Source organism: Mercenaria mercenaria, chromosome 6 (assembly GCF_021730395.1).
Source record: "Mercenaria mercenaria strain notata chromosome 6, MADL_Memer_1, whole genome shotgun sequence".
NCBI classification, from domain to species: domain Eukaryota; kingdom Metazoa; phylum Mollusca; class Bivalvia; order Venerida; family Veneridae; genus Mercenaria; species Mercenaria mercenaria.
In genome coordinates this window covers 63,499,782-63,523,874 of record NC_069366.1, presented here as the reverse complement: position 1 = coordinate 63,523,874, position 24,093 = coordinate 63,499,782, and the positions used below count along the sequence as shown (strand labels likewise).

The following is a 24,093-nucleotide window of genomic DNA, read 5'->3' as shown; positions in this document are numbered from 1 at the left end:
ATAACTTTGACATGCATAGAGCAATCTTGTTTATTTTTGGCTTTAATGTTAACCTCAGTGAGACTGAGTATCATGCACAAACTCCAGGTTCCTATCTCAGAGGTCAAGGTCAGTTGGAAGTTGAAGATTATGGTCAGATCTTGACAGCTGGCGGGCTTGACATTTTGCCCCTGGGCACCTAGTTGTTATTTGTAAGCAAATTTGATTTAGACTTAAAATAGTTGTTTGTCATCATCACACTCATCATATGACACAAAGGACCATAACTCTTGTCACCTATATTTCTTGAATTATCCTCCTACGTTTGTACTTGAGAGTTCTGAGGCACTTTCAATCTATCACTTAATGTGTTTAATTCAAACTTAGAACATTTGTTCCGTATCATCACTTTATCATAGAACACAAGGTCCATAACTCTGACACCAAATTCTTATGAACTACAGTACAATCGTGATCCTACGAAAAGCCAAGGGACCGGCCGTTTTTTTCGTAATATCGCATTTTCGTTCGAGCGCAGTATAGGAAATTTCGTTATACAGCACCTTAATATTTACACATCGTAACCAGTGGCATTTAAACATGTGATTTTCGTATCGGAGAACATGTATACCAATTTTATATGTACATCTGGGTTTTCTACAAATCTTATTCGAATTTGAACTCAGATGGTATCAAGAACTTTAAATTGTTTTTTTTTTCACCTTTTTTCACTGTACATAAAAAATATACAGGGTACATTGTTGCACGAGAACAAAAATCGCAATTGCCTATTCCGATTCAACTACCATACACTGAAATTTTCGGAATAATAAAACGACAATTTACAGACGATCAGGACTTAGATTTTTTTAAATTTTCTTTATACAGTGACTGTTCGAGACGTATAGATATCGAAGTAAGTGTGGCTGGTATGCCATCCGATCTGATAGTTATAGGAGAAAAAATTAACCAGTAAATTGTGTCATAGTGTACAGTGTATATATTTCGAAATTAATTTAAGTTTCTTCACTTTAATTACTGTTTACGCCCAGCTAATTGATAGTGACACTTTCCACTCTTAAGCGTTTTTCACGCCGTTATGGAAGGTGTGAAAACTTAGACGATACAGGTATTCGTAAAATCGCAACTAAAACAAGTTGAAAACAGGCTTTAAGGGCATAACAATACATTCGTAAGAGCGCATTTTTCGTAAAATTGCATTTTCGTAAAACCGCGACTTTGTAACATAAAAATATGAAGGAAAGCAGCCGGGACCACAACACCTTTTCGTAGTATACCGGTATTTCGTTAAATTGCGATTCGTAGCACCGCGAATGCACTGTATTCGATTTTATTCTAGTAAGAGTTTTGAGGTGATTACACTCTGTCTTTTTTATCACCTATATCACATAACAGATTAGATTCAGACTTGAAACATTTGTTCCACATCATCACTAGATCAAATGACACAATGTCCAACATCAGTATTTCATGAAATTTGCCCCCTTTTTATTATATGCCCAAAGGGGCGTATTATGTTATAAATAACACCAGTGTCTCCCTGCCTTTCTGTCCGTTAGCAATTTCATGTCTGCTCTGTAACTCTTGAACCCCTTGAAGGATTTCAAAGAAACTTGACAAATGTTCACCGGATCAAGACAACATGCAGAGCGCATGTTTTGGATGGCTCACTTTAAGGTCAAGGTCACACTTAGGGGTCAAAGGTCATATGAATTTGTTTTGTGTTCGGTCTCTAACTCTTGAACTGCTTGAAGGATTTTAAAGAAACTTTGCACAAATGTTCACCACATCAAGACGATGTGCAGAGCGCATGTTTTGTATGGCTCACTTCAAGGTCAAAGTCTTACTTAGAATTTAAGGTCATACATTCGGGCCTATTTTGCTCCACATCTGGGAGCACTTGTTTTAATATAAAATATGAATTTTTGATGCACTTTCATACTATGTACTTAAAAATGGATTTGATGCAAACTTAAAACAGCTGTTCCACATCATCACCACATCATATATTACATGGTCTTTTTTCACTAATTAGTATCCAAATAGCTGAGCAAGCTCTGACAGCTTGTGTTTGAATAGTGATAGTAGACCATAAAAGGCTCTGCAAAACTTCAGCAGAAAAAAAAAGTAAATAAATGAGCCACGCCATGAGAAAACCAACATAGTGCATTTGCCACCAGCATGGATCCAGACCATAATAAATACAGTAATAGGACTTCTAAAATTCAAATGTATAATTGTCTGAACTGGTATAATTATTTTACCAAAACAGAGGATTATTCCTCTTTTCATACTCGTACATTTTCTGTCCAAGATGACAATTTCCATACTGAATTTACCTTTCCTGACTGCAACCTATGTATAACAAATATGCAGTACTCTCTACAGGTCTTTGTTTTGCCGAAGTTTAATTTTGGAAACTTAAATTGATTTCTTTATCTAGAAAAGTTTACAATGATATACAGTGTAATGATAGTTACTTTAAGCATCAGAATTTAACATGATTGATTAATCAGAATAAGTTTTCTGAAAAAGTCATTTTTACTAATTATGTTATGTTATTAAAACTGCATATGAATACATGGACTTCTTTATTTGGTGAAAATGAATGATTTAGCACTTTCTTCAGGATTTTCAGTGTGAAAAAATAGCAAAATTTGTTCTAGAAGTCTGTGAAATGATGAGCCCTGTTTGATTTTCAGACAAGAGATGGGTGGACAGTCCAAGTTACAGCTTGGAGCATTTACCATATTCCCAGCATTTGGCATCATTCTACCAAACGGCCATCAAACCATCACAGTCGACTGTGTGGCAGAGTCTCAAGGAAGATTTGATGAGGTATTCTTGTTATTTTATGATCAATTTGAATAAATATGCACATATTTCAGGCAGTTTTTCAGTCCAGATTCAGTATAGAAAATGGTAGTTTCAGTCGAAGCTATGATAAAGAGGACCTGTAAATAGAGACTACCTGTGAACAGAGTTCACCTGTGAACAAATGCTACCTGTGAATAGGGACAAACTGTGAACATTGACCACTTCAATATAAAGACTTCAATTTTTCATTTCCAACTTTAACTCTTGTAGTTTATCTTAAACCTGTGAATAAAGACCCCTGCACATAAAGGATACTGTTTTTTGCATTCCTAAGCATGGTCTTTATTAACAGGTTTGACTGTACTTACAGGGAGTATGTTAGCTGTGACACAAAAGCCAAGAAAACTGTTGAATTTTTATGCCCCCACTATGGGGGGGGGGGGGCATATAGATTTGCCCTTGTCCGTCCGTCCTTCCGAAAATGTTGTGTCGTGCCTAGCTCCAAAAGTATTTGACGTAGAGTCACAAAACTTTACAGGAATGTTGGTCAGCATGTGTAGTTGTGCACTTGGGGTTTCCTGTCCAAATTCGTTCAGTCTTGTGGGAGTTATGGCCCCTGACTTTGTAAAAATTGGTCATTTTAGTGTTGTGTCGCGCCTAGCTCCAAAAATATTTGACATAGAGTCACCAAAGTTTACAGGAATGTTGGTCAGCATGTGTAGTTGTGCACCTGGGGTTTCGCGTCCGGATTCATTTAGTCATATAGGAGTTATGGCCCCTTACTTAGTAAAAAATTGGTCATTTTAATGTTGTGTCGCGCGTAGCTCCAAAAGTATTTGACCTAGAGTCACCAAAGTTTACAGGAATGTTGGTCAGCATGTGCAGTTGTGCACCTGAGGTTTCGCGTCCTGATTCATTCAGTCATGTAGGAGTTATGGCCCCTGACTTAGTTAAAAATTGGTCATTTTAATGTTGTGTTGCGCGTAGCTCCACGTATTTGACCTAGAGTCACCAAAGTTTACAGGAATGTTGGTCAGCATGTGCAGTTGTGCACCTGGGGTTTCGCGTCCGGATTCATTCATTATTGTAGGAGTTATGGCCCCTGACCTAGGAAAAAATTGTCATTTTAATGTTTTGTCGCGCGTATTGTTTTCCCAAAGTTGATATGTGTTCTTTGTCATGTAGTGGGGGCATCTGTGTCCCATGGACACATTTCTAGTTTTAACTCCTTTTGCCAATCTTTGATATCATTGCAAAACAGCATTTAACAGACAAACACAGGAAAGTAGATACAATAGAACCACTCTGTAACAGAACCTCAGAGAAACGGAAATCCATGTAAACTGAACTCTTATCTTGGTTCAAAATGAGTTGCATGATTGAAAGTAAATCCTCTTAAACTTGAACCTTTTGGAACTTTTTTGCTTGGCCAGGATTTGCTGCTCTTAGAGGGCTTCCACTGTACAATGAACCAGTATTTCAGTGTACTTGTTGAACATCATATTAATATCAGTATAGTTTCATTTTAAAAGTTACAGCCTGGATTTAATTAAAACTTTTCAATGTGTTATATATCTAACTTGCAGGAATTGAGTATAGATATAGCCGACCGTGACCCTACAGACCATCCAGGTGGGATCTCTTACAAGTTGCTGGCTGAGGCTTGCATACCATCCATTAATGTTGATGACCTTGGTGCGATCTTTGAGGAACACCGTGTCTGCAAGAACCTGAGCGTCTGGCAACACTCGAACTCTGTAAGTGAAGCAAACTGATTGCAAAGTAAATTTGTGGTCTGTAATACTTAGTATGTTTCACATCTACAGGATTTAAATGCATTTTCTTGGTTGTGTGTGCATAATGTTTCTAAACATCTACTAAGTAAACAGTGTCTTGGAACTAAAGTCAAAATTGTTAGAAACCTGTAATAGAGTAAGTTCTACAAAAATGCTGAATGCTAAGACCAAATATTAAACAAAAACACAAACTTAAGCATTAATATTCTTTGATGATTGGCAATACCCAGGTATCAACCTAGATACATTGTATTTCTGAAATAATGCAAGGAGTGGCATTTAGAGTCTTGCCTAACATGCGAAATAATTAGCATTTTAAATTTGGCCATTGATCTTTGTGTGCATTTATACCTGAGAAAATATACAAATTGGGCAATTCATGAAAAGCAGAGTTACTTCCCTTTTCTTGCAGCTTGAGAGTAGTGGAGTTTATGCAGAAGATGAGAAGAAATTTGTCTTCAACAATGTAATAGTTGGACGTAAAGCTGTTGCTAGATTCAAGATCTCTAACAACCAGAAGGTTCCATGTGATGTTGTATTCACTGTTAAACCACTAGGAGCCAAGAGTCGCCAACAGGATATCTTTGAGGTGGAGCCAGCACGGGCTCAGATCATGAACCACAGTTACGTGTACGCTACTGTGACCTTTACACCTCCTTCCATGCAGGTGTGTAATATTGGATATTAAGGGATATAAAATTATCAAATTGTCACTGTAGTGGGATATGCTTGGCAGTTTAGTTATAGTTAAACTGGTCCAAGAATTGAAACACCATTTCCTGAGCTTTGAAAAGTTCAGATGTTTCTAACTTCTCTGCGGAAAAGGTCATTTAGGGGAGGGAACATAACTTATTTAGGTTTACACTTAGTAACATGAATATTTCTATACATGTAAAAACAAGTTTGCTTTGTAAGTTGAAATTAAGGGGTCTTTTATACATATAAATGAAAATATAGGCATGATATTTGCATAACTTGGTTCCGGAGATATGCTGGGAGGTAAATGCAGCATAAGTATTGTCATATTTGTATGGGGTACTCACAGTTACCTACCATCATCCATATCTGTAACTGGGAAATAAAAGATAAAATGATTGATAGAAAGTATTCTTTTATTTATATTGATTCCTATATATTTGACAGAGTTTCAGTGCTCTGTTTGAGGCTGTAATTGATGGACTGTCACCGAACCAGGCTCGCGGAAAGACACTCACATTTGAAGTAGCGGGTGACGGCAACCTACCAAGAATCTCCATTACTAAACCTACTGTAAGAAACAAGAGAGGACAACCATTGCTCTTGTTCAAGAAAAATCTTGTAGGTAGAACAGAGTCCCTGCCCTTAGTTCTGCTTAATGATGGAACACTGCCAAGTAAGGTAGGTACAGACAGATGCATAGCATCTTTTATATTTTTGTACATATTATGATATAATGCTAAAAGCAAGGATTTTTCTAAGTTGTCGAGATAATGTTTTACTGAAGTATCTATGATTAGATTTACATGCCTCCTCAGCTGAGTAGTTAACATTGCTGATTTGAATGACTTTCCTTAGTACCATTTTAAGTTTGAATCTGTGCTGTTGGATTTCAGGTAAGGAAGTCATACAGCCAAATTATTGAACGTCTGTGTCTGCCAAGGTGTCTGAAGGGGCACATGGAAGTCATCTATCAATTAAATTGTATGTGAATTGTGTTAAAAGCAAAACAAACAGAAAAGATTGCCCCAGCGGGGTAGGGACACCTGGGTCTACCTCAGCCATGAAAAGCTAGAAAGTAGCCATGTGACCTGTAACTGTATTGATGTCGAACCCAACAAAATAAATAGATAAAGAAATTATCCATGTAATAAGTATAGAATATAGACATTCAGCATTATATGTTTATTTCAGGTTGACATAGACCTCATAGATCCTGACAGAGTGTTCAAACTTGTTCCTGCAGCAGATACAAATGCCATCATGGCTGACGATGACGATGAAGGTAATTAAAATAAAATAGTAAACAGAATTTCAGGACATTTAGATGATAGCAGTGTGAAGTTAGAAATAGTACATACTTCATAAATGTATAACCAGTCAAAATATGAATTTGCACTACCATTAAGAAGCTTTTATTATTTTTTTTTTTTTTTAAGAAATACCTGTTCCACATACATATTTTGTTTTTACATTTAGCCAAGTAAAATACATTCATTGAGGATTTTCTTTATCTAAAGTTAGTATCAAATGATAAAACAGTTGGCAAAAGGTAAATATAGCATATATTTAAAACATTTGTTGTAATTTTTTTTTTTTTTGTATCAGATGCTTCAAGAAGGCCTCACACTGCCTCGGTCAATGTAAATGTTGGTGAGACTGTTGCGTTTAAAGTCAATTTCTGCCCAACAACAATCCAGCGGTCCCAGGCTCACGTGCGTGTGTCAGTTATCGACAACCAATACGAGGACTCTGTCATACAGCTTGTTGGTGAGGGATATGAAGACGAGATCTCACTGGACAAGATCAACAGTGTAGATGTACCCATTGACCCAGAGAGTGAGGAAGGAAACATGGCTGAAGATGATGTTTCAGGTAATTAAGTAGCCCATATCATATGAGCCGCTCCATGAGAAAACCAACATAGTGGGTTGGCGACTAGCATGGATCCAGACCAGCATGCGCATCCGCGCAGTCTGGTCAGGATCCATGCTGTTCGCTAACAGTTTCTCTAATTGCAATAGGCTTTGAAAGCGAACAGCATGGATCCTGACCAGACTGCGTGGATGCGCAGGCTGGTCTGGATCCATGCTGGTCGCAAACACACTATGTTGGTTTTCTCATGGCGCTGCTCAATTATGAATAAATGCAAGTAAAAACAAGTCTTAAGTCAGTTCATGTTATTTCACATTACAATAGAAAACAACAAAAAAAACATGCTTTTTGCAGGATAAAAACATATTTCTTCAATTCTGGTTATCAGTTCAGTTTGAATTTAAGAATAAAATTAAAGATTGTAATATAAAATTTTAACATGCCAAGATGTGATAGAGAGTTAAAGACAAGAGATCTTAGAACTTCTTTCTGATTCAGTGGAGAAACAAACAACGTGGTGAATATTTGCTACTTTTTTTATGATTATCAATTCGTAAGTGTTAAACAGAAGAATTTAACAACCTTGTAAGGACTGTGCATTCCCAGTATAATCAGTATTTTGTGTTGTAGCATAAATACACCAATGTTCATGTCATATTTTCGTCATTTTTAAAGCTGCAAAACCAAATCTGATACGTTTTGGTGACTGTTTCATCAATGAACCTCGCACATTGAGCTTCTCAATGACCAACCATTCCAAGACAGACGCGATCCGCTTCCAGTGGCCGGATCATCCACAGCTGAAGTTCTCGCCAACTGTAGGTCATCTCCATACCAACAGTAGTAAAGATTTCACCGTGACCTTCAAGTCAGACCAGCCAAAGACACTTCAAGAGTCTGCAGTGCCATGTAAGGTGACCAAGATTACCTTCAGCAAACAAGGACAGGTAAACTTTCAAATTGATTTCTCTCAGTTTGTTTGTTTGTTTTGGGTTTAACGCCGTTTTTCAACAGTATTTCAGTCATGTAACGGCGGGCAGTTAACCTAACCAGTGTTCCTGGATTCTGTACCAGTACAAACCTGTTCTCCGCAAGTAACTGCCAACTTCCCCACATGAATCAGAGGTGGAGGACTAATGATTTCAGGCACAATGTCGTTTATCAAATAGTCACAGAGAACATACGCCCCGCCCGAGGATCGAACTCACGACCCCGCGATCCGTAGACCGACGCTCTACCTACTGAGCTATGATTTCTCTCAGACCTTAATTTATTCGAACAGATTCAAAAGCACGTAAATTAAAGAAAAAAGTCGCTTGATATATTGTAAACAAAGCAAAGATAAAACACATGAAATAAGGGCTTTGCATGATATTTGTCTAGTCAGTTATTGTAAGTTTTAAGAGATATAAGCGACATTGAATAAAAATATTGCATATACCGGTAATTCATTTTTGCCAGTAAGGGATAAACCTGAGATATTTGCTAATAACATGAAAAAGACAGCCCCTTTAAATGATACATGAATTATTTAAAAAAAAAAGCTAATTATATATTTCATTCCACAGTTTATTCTTTATTTCAGATGGCAGACTGGGATGATCGTATTCGCACTGTTAAATGGGTAGATGTCCCCTCGTCACCCGCAGAAGGCAGCACTGCTGGTACCAAGACTGCCACCACAGCAACTCCACGCCCTGCAAAGAGAAAGGTGGTGGAGACAGAGCCGGAACCTCCGCACACCGAAGTGGCAGACTCTGCACGTAACGTTGAGCTTCTGGTCAGTGCCGTGGCTGAATACAGTAAATACAAATGTAAACTGGACAGTATCAACTTCAGGGAAACTCTCATGTTCCAGACCAGAGTTTATGAGTAAGTTGAAGATTTTTTAGATAATCTAAATGAGTAACTGCCTTCTTTCATACTCTGAAAAATTAGTTTCCTTAACTTTCATTTCTGTAAATGTAGTGTGAGAGTATAATTAAACCTGTGTGTTACAGAGCACCTTTGAACAGAGACCACCAGGATGTAAAGACTACAAGTTTTTATTTCAAAATTGCACATTTTAAGTTTATTCCAACTTGTGAATAAACAACACCTGTACATGAGGAACACTTTGTTGTCTTTCTCTACAGGTTTGATTGTGATGTTGTCAAAAAGTAAATAGAATAGAATTTAAAGAGGTTGGGGTGGTGAATCTTGGTAATCCAGGTGCATATTCCAGAAATAATTTCCAAAGGGAAGATGGGGGTCTTCTTTTACCATAACACTCTAAACTCACCAAATGACATATGCCTTGCAGATGTGACTTAAAACAGCAACAAAAATATAATCTATTTTGTTTGTTACAGGTTCACAATGAGCAATAAAGGTTCTGTACAGCTCGACTATAGTTGGCAGGTGGTAATGGAGAACTTCACTCCAACCATACAACGTGCTGTGACCTTCATCTCTGAGGGTGACAGGCCCGAGTCTCGTGTAGATGTTGTTGATACACAGTATATTCCATTTACCATTGAACCAGAGTATGGTACCATAATGGCTGGAAAGAAACAAACATTCTCCCTCAAGTTCACTCCCTTGGATGCTAACGATTACGAAGGCAGATTAGTCTGCACGTAAGTTGTAATCCCAATTTGTAACATACAAAATTCTATACACAAATCTTTCTTTGATGGTTGTAGGCATTTCATTATTTAAATAGTACTTTAAGTTATACCAAGTCTTGTTAGGATTTTACTTTCCTTTTATATTTGACGAAATTTTAAGGTTTCAGATTAAAAATAGCAATTGTAATGCCGGTATTGGAATTTCAAATCTTGCAGAGAATTGAACTAAGATAACTGAAAAGAGTGAATATTTTAAATATACCAAGTCTAGGGAAAAGAAATATTGACTGATGATGTTTAGCTTAACAAATTTTGCTGTGGAGAAAATTCTAAATCTATGGTATTTTCTGTTTCATTTTCCATCTTACAGAATTCCCAATTTGGAGAAGAACTCTCAAGGTCCAGTGCTAGGTATCAAGGGTAAAAGTTTGATGCCATATTGTCACTTTGAGCTGGAAGACTCCGATTACATCACAAATGCCCGACGTAACCCGGAGATGAGAGGTCCAGGTGGTGCACCTCCAGGAACAACGTTAGACCCCAATACCAGAGTGATAGAGTTTGAAACAACTGGAGTGTCTGTGAAATGTACAAAGTAAGTCAACAAATACAAAGAAACTGTTCACTTTCAAGAGTTTAATGTTTAAAATTAAAAAAGTAAAAAAAAAGAGAAAAAACTGGTATTCTTTTTAAACATGTTGCTTAAAATATTTAAAAGTGAAAACACAAGAGTGGTCAATGATACTAATAGTTACTCAGAGGGAGTCTGAAAATCACTTTTTAGATAATTTTTTATCCTATATTATGCACTAATTTTCTATATTTATATATTCAGGTACACATAGATGGTCTGTTAAATGTAAAATATACTTATTTCTTGACCGATTGTTTTTCATTTCATGTATTTGCATAGTAAGTAACTTCTTACCAGTGATACATTCAGACTTTTTCCCACCTTTGCTGTAAATGGACTTCTCTAAGGACACCTTTCCATTTAAAAGTTTTTGTATACTTCTTGATTTTGCCACAGAAAAAAGTACAGTATAAAATATACTCTATATGTATAAATTATCTGACTTTCAGATCGTTTGGTATTGTGAACCCAACTAGTCAGGTATATAGTTACCAATGGATATGTGAGGATGAGGTGGACCCAAAGAAACCCTCAGCATTCCTTTGTGTGCAACCTAAAGGACAGATAAGGAGCGGAAAGAAAGCAACAGTAAGTTTATGTTAACAAATATAGTTAAATACAGTGTAATCTCTGTTAAAGATACCTCAGATGGCAAATACCTGCTATAAAGGTATAATAATATTTCTCTCCAAGTAGACCATTATCTATACAGAGAGCAAACTTCAGTCTTTTATGCATGGTTTCTGTACAATGATTGCCCAGTTCTAATTTAGTGCGTACAGTGAAACCTGTCTATAGTGGACAACCCTTTGAATACGGAAATATATTTGTTGTATAGAGGTTGCTGCTTTTGACAGGTTAATTTAAGAATTTTATTTCATGGGAAACAACATATTTATCTTTGTTGAGAGGTGTTTTGCTCTTGTGACCTGGTGTTAACACAGGTTATACTCTAGTTGAATTCTATATCTTTGTTTAAGTAGTGTAGACTCAGAGTTGTCAGCATAATGTGACATCAAAGGTTTATTAAATCAGTTGTTCACTAGCTGTTTTCTGTGTTTTAGGTAACATTTGAGTACAGTGCGACACAGCTGGACATCATGGAGTCATTCTGGAGATTTACTATACCTGAACAGAACATCAACATTCCGTTCCTGCTTGTAGGTCAGGCTAAGGAACCAGACATCATCATGGACAGATCACACATGAACTTCAAGGCTCTCCTTATAGGTAATTTCTGATAATAGAAATGAATTACTGTGACATCATTTATTATTGTAGGCTTGCAATTTCCTGGTTTTGGTGAAAATAGGTGTTTCTTATGGATAAAATTTTGCTCCTTTAGAAGAAAATGATTTTAGTTGGAGAAGAACAGCAAAGATACTCCAGTTGCAAAAGTTTCCATGTTTTTTTTAACATGTCAGGTGTAGAACATATACATGCAGAATGTAGGACCCTTACGCAAAAAAAAATAGTCATTGTGAGCCATTGGTAATGTAATACCACTGGCCCCTGTGTTCATTCTGTAAAACATATCTATATAAAATCTATGTTATTGCTTTAGGTCATGAAGCCAAGGAGACTGTTTGGCTGATAAATAATGAGAACCAATCATTCCACTTCAATTTTGATGAAGACTCCACCCACTCAGCTGGTTACTCCGCCCACTTGTTTGTTGAGCCAATGGCTGGACAGTTGCCTCCAAAGTCAAAGTAAGACTCTTCAACAAAAAGTATATATTTGTCAGATCAATGCTACATTATGATTTTCTTCTGTAAATATCTGCTGTATAGTATAAAAATTTATATTTTACAATTTCATCATCATAAGAAATTAAAATGTTTGTCTAAGGCTCCAGGTACTCAAGTACTTTAAGTTGAACACCACAATGGTAAGATGTCTTAACTTTTGAATTTTAATATCATTTTTCATACATTTTCACCGACTTTATTTTGTTTTCTTTCTGTTTCACAGGATTCCAGTTGATTTATACTTTACACCAAACTCAGACAAAGAGGTTAATTTTAACCTGACATGTAATGTTCGACGTAAAACTCTACCTGTCACACTGAATGTGAAAGCAGAGGGGTATTCCATGGATTGTACCTTGCTGTGTGAGGATTCCCTCGGTAACAGAGTAGAATTATCACCTGATGGTCTCAGTCAAATCAACTTTGGTGAGGTAAGCCAAAGGAGAAATCTTGATCTGTTTTTTCTTTGATCAAATAAAGGAGGAGAAATAAACAACAGTAACTGAGATAGACCTGAAACAGTCTTAGTTTTATTATTTTCAATGATTCTTGTTTGTAAATTTTCACATTAATGATGGTTCATGTCATGGATCAACTGTGAGGCTTCTTTGTTGGATAAGTGGTTAAGAGCACCTGCTTTGAATCACTTCCCTTGACTGCTGAGAGTTGAGCCCCTCTGAGGGTTATATTTACCAGTGTAGAAGCCGTACCTGAAATGATATCTGAATGGACAGCTAGAGACTCTTACAAGTTCAAAAGTTGAACTATGACCTTTGTCATATAAAGCATCACAAAAAATATAAATTTTGTGAACCTGTATTTTTTTCTTAAGTTAACTGCTGTTTGTTGTTTACATTTTGATATTATAATGCTTTAATGTTTCAGGTTGAAGTGAATGAGCAACAAATTCGTAACCTGTTCATACTGAATTCTGGCAAGTTCAACTTTGACTTTAACTGGGAGTTAAACATGGCCACCAAACGTAAAGACATGGTCTCAATGACACCAATGTCAGGTGGTGTAAACCATGGAGAAAGGAAGAAGTGTATTCTGTCTTTCTGTCCATCTTCAAGAATGACACTGAGAGACTCAGAGCTTGCTCTCAAGGTCAGATTCCATACATAAACTTTTAGAATTTAGATCAGACATAGTGTAGACTGTAATGATTTAGATTGGTTACTGACAGTATCTAATTGGAAGTTCAATTGTCTTGAATGGCACTTGTTATAGTAAGGAACGTAAACCTTTTCTATTGAAAATCAGTAGCTGTTCAAATGAGCCGAGTCATGAGAAAACCAACATAGTGGGTTTGCGACCAGCATGGATCCAGACCAGCCTGCGCATCCGCGCAGTCTGGTCAGGATCCATGCTGTTCGCTAACAGTTTCTCCAATTCCAATAGGCTTTAAAAGCGAACACCATGGAGCCTGACCAGACTGCGCAGGCTGGTCTGGATCCATGCTGGTCGCAAACCCACTATGTTGATTTTCTCATGGCACGGCTCAAATCTGTTTTAACAGGGTTTTCTTTTTACATGTAACTTACATTAACAAATTTGAACAAAATTTCTTTTACAATTAATGCATGGTATATTCTATTGTTTAATTAGATTGTGTCTTTTTGTGTAAACTAAGATTATGATAATCTCAATTTCAGATTTCCCATGGACCATCATTCCATATTGCACTGAATGGTCTGGGTGTGAGCCCAGGACTGCACTTCTCCTTCCTGACAGCCAACTTTGGTAGCTGCTTCATCTACCGTGCTGGCATGCCCTCTCATACCAAGGTGCTCAAACTCACAAACAAGGACAAAAAAGAAATTAGGTATGTCCTCTGTCCAAATTCAGTAACTAACTGTATGCATACTCATTACCTTTTGTTTGAATAAAAGCTAGGCAGTTGGAAATTTTTGTTCACTTTGTTTGCATCAGTGGGGAAATTTTCAGACTACCTTTTTAGGAGCTGTGAATTATATTCATTGATTTCAAAAACAATGAATAAATATCTAAGGTTATCAATCTGACACCTATGCTGCATGAGGGAAAGTTGAGAGTTACAAGTGGAGAATTAGTAGGTATGAATTGAAAAGCAAAAATTGCTCATGTAAATTCACTGGCCACCTTTCATAACTGAAGTGACGTCTTAAAACACATTAAGACCGGACATAAAAGTTTATGTTGATATTTGTTGCAGTTTTTGGAAGGCATGAAAAAAAACTGTGGGTTAACATATACATCAGGGTTCATTATAAGTGCCAAATATTCAGAGGCCTTAAGTTTGTTTAGGAAGCATTGATACTGCAGAAATTAAGCTAAGCTTTAGGCTTCTGTAGGAGTTATACATACCTGCAAAGTTTCATTAATATTTAAGTTTCAGAAAAATGGGACTAAAAGAAGTTCAGCATTTATGGTTAGAATGTTGATGAATAAGAGTGCTGTATGTCTGCAAGAATTTCTGTATATATCCATTAAATCTGTCTGTTATATCATTGTCGTGATTTTTGTTCTGTTTACAGTGTTGATTGTTTATACACTCCAACAAATCACCTACACCACACGTTTGAAGCATGTGTGATCCAGCCTGGACAGTCGGTCGATGTAGCATTCACATTTTATCCAAGAGAAGCCAAGAAGTACAAGGAAATTGTCACATTTGAAATCAACGGTCTCTCAAAACAGGACATTGAAATCATGGGACAGGGCACAGAGATGAAGGTAGACATTACTCAAAACTAAACACCTGTACATGTAATACAAAAAGTAGAGATTTAAGGCAGTTGACCCCTATTGACAATTGGTAAATTCTGTGTAATTACGTATTCTTGTTGGCATTCTTTAAATGTTGCTAATAATGAGCACATAACTTTTCCGTATTACTCTAAGAATGCTGAAATTGATTGTGGAAAATACACATATCAGCCGTGCCATGGGAAAACCAACATAGTGGCTTTGCGACCAGCATGGATCCAGACCAGCCTGCGCATCCGCGCAGTCTGGTCAGGATCCATGCTGTTCGCTTTCAAAGCCTATTGGAATTAGAGAATCTGTTAGCGAACAGCATGGATCCTGACCAGACTGCGCGGATGCGCAGGCTGGTCTGGATCCATGCTGGTCGCAAAGCCACTATGTTGGTTTTCTCATGGCACGGCTCAGTTATGAATAAAAATTGCCAAATGTCATGATAGGCAGGGCTTCGGAAATTTGCCGGTTTGTCGGTTTTGGACCGATTTTTGACTTTTCAGACCGATTCGTGAAGTGAAAAAACGAAAAAAATCGGTCCCGTAAAAATTGAGAAAAGTATAAATTTCGGTCTGATATCTCAATACACGATCACCTGCCAAGTAGGAAATTGTTGGTCGCACCTTCAGATAATCAATAAACGTGTCAATTGGTCCGATTGTCACTCTGATAATCGGTCCGTAATTAGCGCGTGACGCAATCAGTGCTCGCGCGGCACATCCTTTAATGTTTGCAGACAGCCGACTGCGGTGTATTAAACATTTTTGACTGGTTTCCTAACGTTTCTGACTGGATCCAAATCTTTTCGACGGGGATCCACTTCTTTTATTTAGAATCCGACGGATGGTTTATTTCAAAAGGCTGTTTGATCACGGTAACAAACAAATGGTCGCTGCATTTAATCAAAGAGCTGTAATAATAATTGTACATTATAGGTCTTTGATTTAATGAGACATCACACGGAAAACCGATAAAAATAATTTTTATAATTACTTGATTTGAAAAAATTACATGATTCATTTGTTGGGGCTCCAGTTGAAACAAATGCAGAAAATCGTCTTTGCAACCCAACTGTACAAAAAAGAAAAAAATGGACGGGCAACCACGAATGATAAAGAAAACCGGAGTGGCACTGTTTATCAAATCGGTCTTTTAAAAAACGTTTCAAAATGAAATTTTGTTTACATCAGAAGAGAACATATAACTTTATAAAATGTAGTTGCTTATTGAAGTACAACGTAAGTGAAATGAAATATCCGTGGCCAACCCGCGTGACGTTTTGGTACTATACATGCGGGAAATTCGATCTCAGCGTTCAAATAACGTACACATTCGGTCCGCGGCAGAGTATTTTTTAAATACTGAGGCTGTTTAGCAGAGAATATGTGTCGTGTAACTCACTTTGACGCATTGTATTTTATAGAATTCCGTCAAAGAATGAGGAAACATCACAAAGTATCTGCCGTGTATACGGTATCGAAGTCACGTGCGTTGGCTTTTACACTAGTTACGCACACGGTGTCAATGCCTCGTATTATCTCGGAAAAACATCGAAATTTAAACAAAGTAACGATCACACATAACACTGAATAACTGTCTTCATTGTATGGTAACGCGCGGTGACTGGTAACTCAGTTTTAATGCATGACATGCTTATTTCTTTACCCTATCACGTTTTACAAAATATGTAATATTGGGAATGCGGTGGGTGGGGTAGCGCAGATGTCAGGATTTTCGTTTCGGACCGATTGAGTTATCAAAATTTCCGGAGCCCTGATGATAGGTATTACTTTTATGCTTTTAGTGCATATTAGCATAATGAATTTAGGAAATCAGGGAATGTCAGCAGCTTTTGAAAAATAATTTGTATCTTTTTGAACTTCGAGCTTGCGTATTCTCAAACAGTTCTGAAAAATATAGTTTTTTAAATAATTTAACACACAAAAAGGTTTCTGTTTCAATTTATTGAAAATTTCAAAGAGAAATGTCCGCTCTATTTAGATATCAAAACCACCTACTCATTTATAAAGTATAAATTCCATCCAGATTGAAGTAGCTGATCCAAAACACAAGATGTTGAACCTAGGTGCCCAGGTAGTTGGCAAGGTTGTGAAACGTTATATCCCAATAATCAACAACAGCCCAGCAGCTATCACCTTCACGCTGGCCTTGACCCCTACAACCCCAGCACTGCAACAACCCGGGGTGCTGTCAATTTCACCTACACATCAGATCACACTAGAAGGCAAGGGCGGGACTTGTAAGGTGGAGGTTATCTTCAAACCCACAGGCAGGATACCTCAGTTCATGGAAGAGGTAAGACATTTGGGTGTTAGTGAGGTATTACAGTATAGCATTACAACCATACTTACCTGCATTCATGTGGAATTTTAATTTTTAATTTTTTGTACATTGTTGCAACAATCTACATTTAATGATTTGATTATTTCAGGTATTATTAGAGTGTGCAGGTCTGTCCCAGCCCCTGTTTGTGATGCAAGGTTCATGTCTCGGCATGGAGATCTCGCTTGATACTGTAGCTATACCATTCGGTGCTGTAGTTCAGCGCAGTCAGACCTCTAGGAAGATTGTCATGGCTAACACAGGAGACATGAATGCTAAGTAAGTACCAGGAGTATCATACAGACTTTGATTACACAGAGAAACACTGTTTGCTTGAGCATCAGCAGCACCGAGACTTTAACAGTTCATGTAGTTTTTCTTTGGATCGTTTGAACCCCTTGATAACTCAGATATTTGGTCATCCCTGAATCTGTGTTTTACAGTATTTGTCACTGAAATAAAAAGTGCTCATAAAATCAATTTTGGAACGACAGGAAGTGACAGACTGTTATCATAGATAGACATAAAATAAAAAAAATTCAGAGTCATTGTTGATTCATTGTATCAAAAGTAATTGTTTTTATACTCTATATCTTATAGAAACTGTACTTTTTGCATATTAACAGTTGATTATGAAACTGCCATTTTATTATATACTGATATATAAAAACAGTTATATAATACCGGTAGTTTTATGGTGGACCCCTGATATGTTTACATTTGACAGTTAATTTAGAGATAAGAAATAATTCAAAAAGGCTTTATCAAATAAATTAGAATTCATCCTCAAACTATATATAAATTTATGGTTGTGATCTAGTGTTTAGAGAAAAAACTAATGAAATTTCTTTTCATTTCAGATTCTGTTGGGATATAAACAGTTTCAAACCAGATTTCTCAATATACCCAGTGGAGGGATACATCACTCCAGGCATGGAAGTCACATTTGAAGTATTCTTCCACCCACAAGAAATAAACCAGGATATTAGATACGATGTAAGCTTATATTAAAATCATTTAGACTTGGAAAATAATTTTGAGAAAGTTCACAAAACTGATGTTAATGATGCTCAAAATTTGTTTTCAAGTGTCAAAGATATAAAGTTGAGTTTAGATACCAGACACCTCTGCATTCTTACTATTGGACAGCTTCAAAAAAGAAACCAGAATTAATCAGATGCTAGATCTTTGAGACTGGTTTCAACACTCAGTTTTACAACTTTAGACCTTGATTTCTGATCAGTGTGGGTACCTTGGATTAGGTTTTTGAAGTGACTGTTGTCAAACTTTTCTCCTGGCAGGATTTGAACCCATGACCTCTTGGGCAGTTAAGTACCCTGGTACAACAATATCCATCTTATTTCTTTCTTTCATCTATATGAAAGTGGGAAATAGCACAAAATGATGTTTGATGTATGTATTAAACCATACAATATTTGATCATTGTTTAAGCACTTTCCTGTTTAATACTTGGTATATCCTTTTGAGTATGACACATATTTGTTTTAGAAACTGAGATGTTTCCTGGAAGGTGGTCCACATAAGCCAGTGACCTTGACATTGACTGGAACCTGTATTGGTAACCCACCAGTGCGTGAAGGTCAACATTTCTCAACTAATGTGAGAGTCAAGGACACTAAAAACTTGACCATTCCAAACCGTAGCAACCAGACATGGCATTTGAAACCCATCATTGAGGGTGAACAATGGAGTGGACCGGTATCCTTCGTCGTAGAACCACAGCAGACAAAACAATATGAGCTAACATACTTCCCACTCACCATGACCTCGGAGGGGAAAAAACACCAAGGTTCCATCTTTTTCCCGCTGCCAGACGGAACTGGTCTCATGTTTAACCTCGTTGGTACAGCAGAAGCTCCAAGACCCAGTGGCAAGGTTCAGCGGGATATACCAAGCAAAACTTGGTACAATGAAATGCTACCGGTACAAAACTGGCTCAAGAAACCACAGAGGTTAGTATCAAGCTTTAATCACCTGCATCAAACTTCAAAAGTGTGATGTTCTATAGACAATTCAGTGTAATTATGGATTTTTAGGCTACACTCAAAAGGTTGAAAGCATTCCAGGCCTGAAAAAAACCTGGCCAAAGTGTAGATTTGTTATGTACTTTCTTGCAGCAAGATGCATAATGAACATATTACTCAAAATATTGAAAAACTATGTTTTTTTATTGTGAGAGTCTGCAAGGTACTTCCTGAAAGCCGAAATTTAGAAGCAAAAAAAGAATTGAAATATAAAGTTCTAAAGGAGAGATAAACCAAAAATTATACCCGGGATGGATGATTTGATTAAATTTTTCACAGAATCTGATGGTATGAAAATAATGTTGACAGTATAAATCTCACACATTTCGAAATTATATTTTAGGTTTCGAGTGAAGGTAGAGCCTATGAGACAGGAGAAGTTTGATACAGGTACCCAGATCAAGTCTATGGACTATATTGATGTACCAGCAAGCAGTAAGAAAGACTACAAACTATCATTCTATGCCTACAAGGAAAGCATTACATCAATGAAGGTAAATATTGCATTTGATAACTTGTATTTTATAGAGTTTTATCCATTCAGTGGGACAGTTTATGGCTTTAACGTATATTGGATCTCTTCTTAACCAAACAGCCTCAGGGACAAAATGAAAATGTCTGAGGATTTTCTGAAAAGAAAGTGTCCTTAAGTAACAGAGCAAGACAGTTGTTAGATTGGATGGGTATCAAGATATTCAGTTTTAGATGGGTTGCACTGAATTTAAAATGGTTTTATGACCTTTCAAGACATGTTTAGAAGTGTTTTGAGACAATCTAGTCCCATCAGAAAAGTTGATTTAATAGTAGAGGTATATGTGAGAATAAGTTCTTTCCATGATGTTTGCATTTTACAGCAGTATTTAATTGGCATCGCAGTATAACTCAAGATATAACTAGTTGCAAAAAACTTTTTAACAGAGATGAAAAATACAATTTCCATTAACAGAAAAAAATGTTTGCATTGTTATATATACATATTATGAGAGAATTTACTAAACTGTATTTTTGGCATTGTAGGTAACATTTATCAATGAGCCATCTGGAGAATATCAATACTATGAAGTGACCTTCAAGGCAACACGACCTGGTGTAATCTCCACTATTGACCTTGTGACCCCTGTCAGACAGAGCGTCCATCATAAAATCAAGCTGGACAACCCGTTGCCACAAGCGGTCATCTTTACTGCATCCTGTAATGTACCAGAAGTCCTCATGCCCAGCACACTCAATGTACCACCTAACTCAAGTGTAAGTGGTTCATATTACCGGTACTCTTTGTTACGATGTTGTGGTCTTAGAAAGAGATTTTAACAAAGGTTGTCCGTGTTACAGTGTATAAAAAAAGTTCTTTAAACAGCGTTTGTTAGCTGTAGTGAAGGTTGCACATTATCTCTTATGAACAGACTTTATCAAACAGAATCTGCTTAATTTTACGTCTCAGTTTCTATGCATTTGAAGAAAAGATGTAATATTACCTCACTTGACAACCTCTCCGATGAGTAAAAACCTCTCTATGAAGACATAATTTTCCTTCCCATTATGCAGTATGCTTAGTGAGTTACTGGCAACCAGACAGAATAAACTGAGCTTCTGCACTTATAGATGAATGGCTATGTAGTGGAGAACCCAGTAGTTGAGAGGTTTTTTTTATATAACCAGACTATGACCTTCTTTCAGGCTGACTTTACCTTGGAATACCAACCTTTGAGAGTTGGAGAGAGCACTGCAAGATTGGAGTTCAGCAACAATGAACTTGGCTTCTACTACTACGACCTCAACTTAAAGGCCACCTCAGCCGGGCCAGAGAGGGCACTATACTTCAGGACTTGCCTGGGTCAGAGCCAGGTCCAAGTGGCAAAGTTCTTGAACTTTGCAAAACAAAAGACTGACTACACATGCAAGGTATGTAATGGTCAAATATACAGATAACTGAATTTACATTTACTTGTTTGTGAAAGATCTATTGCCATTTTCTTGAAATATTGTTTTGGTAGTACATTTAGCAAGGTGTTTTTAGTGGAAAGGTTACTTATATCAATAGGACCTTGTGTGATTTCTCAGTATCTACACTATTTATTTCAACATGCTTCCACTTGTTTGGTTTAACCTTTACCCTGCTATATTGCGAAGTGGACTGGTCCATCATTTAATTTAGGCAATAGCATTTATTATTCAAAGGGGTGTTCACTCAAGAGTTACTAACTGAATAGCGGACAGTGCAGACTATGATCAGCCTGTGGATGTGCAGGCTGATCTTGGTCTGCACTGGTCACAAAGGCAACAAGAGCTGTCTCCATAGGATGACACATGCCCCCGATGGCACTTTGAATGAATAGTTATGGCCGATGTTAGAGTTTAGGACCTTTGACCTACGGACCTGGGTCTTGCGCGCGACACATCGTCTTACTGTGGTACACATTCATGCCCAATAATTTTAAAATCCATGCATGAATGACAAAGATATGGACCGGACACGCCCATCAATGCACCATCATGAAATATGACCTTTAACGTCTAAGTGTGACCATGACCTTTGAGCTACGGACCTGGGTCTTGCGCAAGACATGTCTTCTTACTGTGATACACATTCATGCCAAGTTATTTGAAAATCCATCCATGGATGACAAAGATATGGACCGGACACGAAAATTGCGGACAGACTGACAGAATGACAGACGGTTCAAAAACTATATGCCTCCCTTCGGGGGCATAAAAACACCAGTTAAGATTAAAAGCTTATATTTGTAGCTAACTTTAAATAAAGATTTAGTTTTTGTTATAGCTTCATAACATCTCTGAAGGTTATGTTTTCTTTATCACATTTCAGGTTGATAATGGAGATTTCCATGTTGACAAGACAGTAGCAGCAGCCCCAGGCTCCACTGGCGGGACAGAAGTTGGTCTTGATGTCTCATTTGAACCATCACGCCTGGGTGAACAGAGAGCTTTGTTGGTAGTGAGCTCTCCAGTTGGTGGCGAGTACAGCTTCCCACTCTTTGGTACATGTATCGCGCCAAAACCGCAGGGACCGTTCATTATTAAGTCTGGATCAACAACAACTATAACATTTAGAAACGTCTTCAGTAGCACAACCGCATTTACTTTCCAAGTTGACAATCCTATGTTCCATCTTGTGAAAACAAGTGAAAATATTCGGTCTCGTAAAGATCACAGAATTTCTGTAGGATTTGACGGAAACGATGTTGGATCGAAAGCAGCTGTTATGGGAAAACTTATCGTTACATGTCCAAGATCAGCTGGCGGAAATTCTAATGTACAGTGGGTGTATTATCTTAAAGGTGTTACTCAGTAAATCGGAACTTTGGCTATATCTTTTGAAAATATGAAAAAATTATTCTGACATATACTTTCAAAATAACTGAAAACGTTGTGTTTAGAAAAATGACAAGTTGTGACTCTTAAAATGTGCTATTACGTATTTTGTATAAAATAAAATATGAACTGTTTGTAATTATGTTTGTTGCACTTTTCTGATCAATTCGGCTTTATAGTTTATAACTGATGTAAGTTTGTAAATTTATATAGAATCACATACAGTACAACTTGGCAATTAAGTTACTGCCACTAAAATATGAATGAAAGAGAATATTACTTGTAACTGCCTTTACAAGTCCAATATCCCAGCATGTCTGCAATGATTGTGTATTAATTTTATAGCATTCTGACATGAATCTTTTCTTATTTTATACTAAAGAATAGAATAAGTATATTGTGCATAGTGCAGCTGTGACTATTGTAGTATCACATTGTTTCAGAAGTTCTGAATTTCTTATTCATTGTTGTCTATGATTGATTAAGGCCTGTTTGAAACAAATATATTTTGTCTGTTGAATTGTATTCCGTCCAAGTGTTTATATACGTCAATATAGTAAAAACGCTACAGTACACGACTGCTGTTGGAAAGTCCATCCTAACTTTAAATATTTATTAAGTACAGTATTTCCAAGATGATTATTATTTATACGATAACATTCCATAATTTACAAATGTATTTATTACCAGTTTTGTTGTTATACAAATATTGTCTAGATATTATGTCGAGAGATATATTAATGATGCTAAAAACTGCTGTGATATTTTTATCAATTTTCTATGTAAAACAGTATGGTTGCTGTCTGGTCTTATACTATTATGAACTTCACATTAAATCATTTTCTGTGAAATTTTGCTTTCTTGTTATTTACTTAAGGAATAATATATAAGCCGTGCCATGAGAAAACCAACATAGTGGCTTTGCGACCAGCATGGATCCAGACCAGCCTGCGCATCCGCGCAGTCTGGTCAGGATCCATGCTGTTCGCTAACAGTTTCTCCAATTCTAATAGGCTTTAAAAGCGAACGGCATAGAGCCTGACCAGACTGCGCAGATGCGCAGGCTGGTCTGGATCCATGCTGGTCGCAAACCCACTATGTTGATTTTCTCATGGCGCGGCTCATTATTATAACAGAACAATGTCTTAATATATTTAAACACTTAGATTTGGTCATCTGCCTGCAGAATAATTTCTCTAGTGTATAGCCCATATGAGTTATTCTACTTGTCATATAACCAATTCTGAGTGTTGAAATATACAAGAGGGTCATGATGACCCTGAATCACTCACCTCAGGTGAGTCACCTGAGTAATATGAGCCACATGTTTAAAATGTCAAACTGATGCTAAAATATTACAAAGTAGGTCAGTAGGTCATATTTATGGTCACTGAAAGTTTTAAGACCGGAATGCAAAACTGTACATGTCATCCAAATTCCAAGGCTGTATCTTAA

The 24,093-nt window shown here is 37.0% G+C and overlaps 1 protein-coding gene across 24 annotated transcripts in view; it reads left to right on the top strand.

The window, feature by feature from the left end:
- Nucleotides 1-23,489, top strand: part of LOC123548596 (hydrocephalus-inducing protein homolog) — a 131,100-nt gene extending 107,611 nt beyond the window's left edge. For all 24 annotated transcript variants that reach the window (XM_053546124.1, XM_053546138.1, XM_053546121.1 and 21 more), the window contains 25 exons: nt 2,703-2,838; nt 4,404-4,574; nt 5,026-5,280; nt 5,757-5,990; nt 6,504-6,594; nt 6,918-7,184; nt 7,860-8,131; nt 8,770-9,056; nt 9,536-9,802; nt 10,164-10,388; nt 10,877-11,015; nt 11,492-11,657; nt 11,992-12,139; nt 12,402-12,609; nt 13,064-13,285; nt 13,834-14,003; nt 14,695-14,893; nt 16,964-17,233; nt 17,370-17,539; nt 18,121-18,256; nt 18,770-19,233; nt 19,649-19,799; nt 20,323-20,553; nt 20,983-21,207; nt 22,133-23,489. In XM_053546124.1, the coding sequence (XP_053402099.1) occupies nt 2,703-2,838; nt 4,404-4,574; nt 5,026-5,280; nt 5,757-5,990; nt 6,504-6,594; nt 6,918-7,184; nt 7,860-8,131; nt 8,770-9,056; nt 9,536-9,802; nt 10,164-10,388; nt 10,877-11,015; nt 11,492-11,657; nt 11,992-12,139; nt 12,402-12,609; nt 13,064-13,285; nt 13,834-14,003; nt 14,695-14,893; nt 16,964-17,233; nt 17,370-17,539; nt 18,121-18,256; nt 18,770-19,233; nt 19,649-19,799; nt 20,323-20,553; nt 20,983-21,207; nt 22,133-22,618 (5,590 nt within the window). In that variant the 3' untranslated portion in view covers nt 22,619-23,489. The remainder of the gene's footprint in view (nt 1-2,702; nt 2,839-4,403; nt 4,575-5,025; nt 5,281-5,756; nt 5,991-6,503; nt 6,595-6,917; nt 7,185-7,859; nt 8,132-8,769; nt 9,057-9,535; nt 9,803-10,163; nt 10,389-10,876; nt 11,016-11,491; nt 11,658-11,991; nt 12,140-12,401; nt 12,610-13,063; nt 13,286-13,833; nt 14,004-14,694; nt 14,894-16,963; nt 17,234-17,369; nt 17,540-18,120; nt 18,257-18,769; nt 19,234-19,648; nt 19,800-20,322; nt 20,554-20,982; nt 21,208-22,132) is intronic.
- The last annotated feature ends 604 nt before the right edge of the window (nt 23,490-24,093 follow it).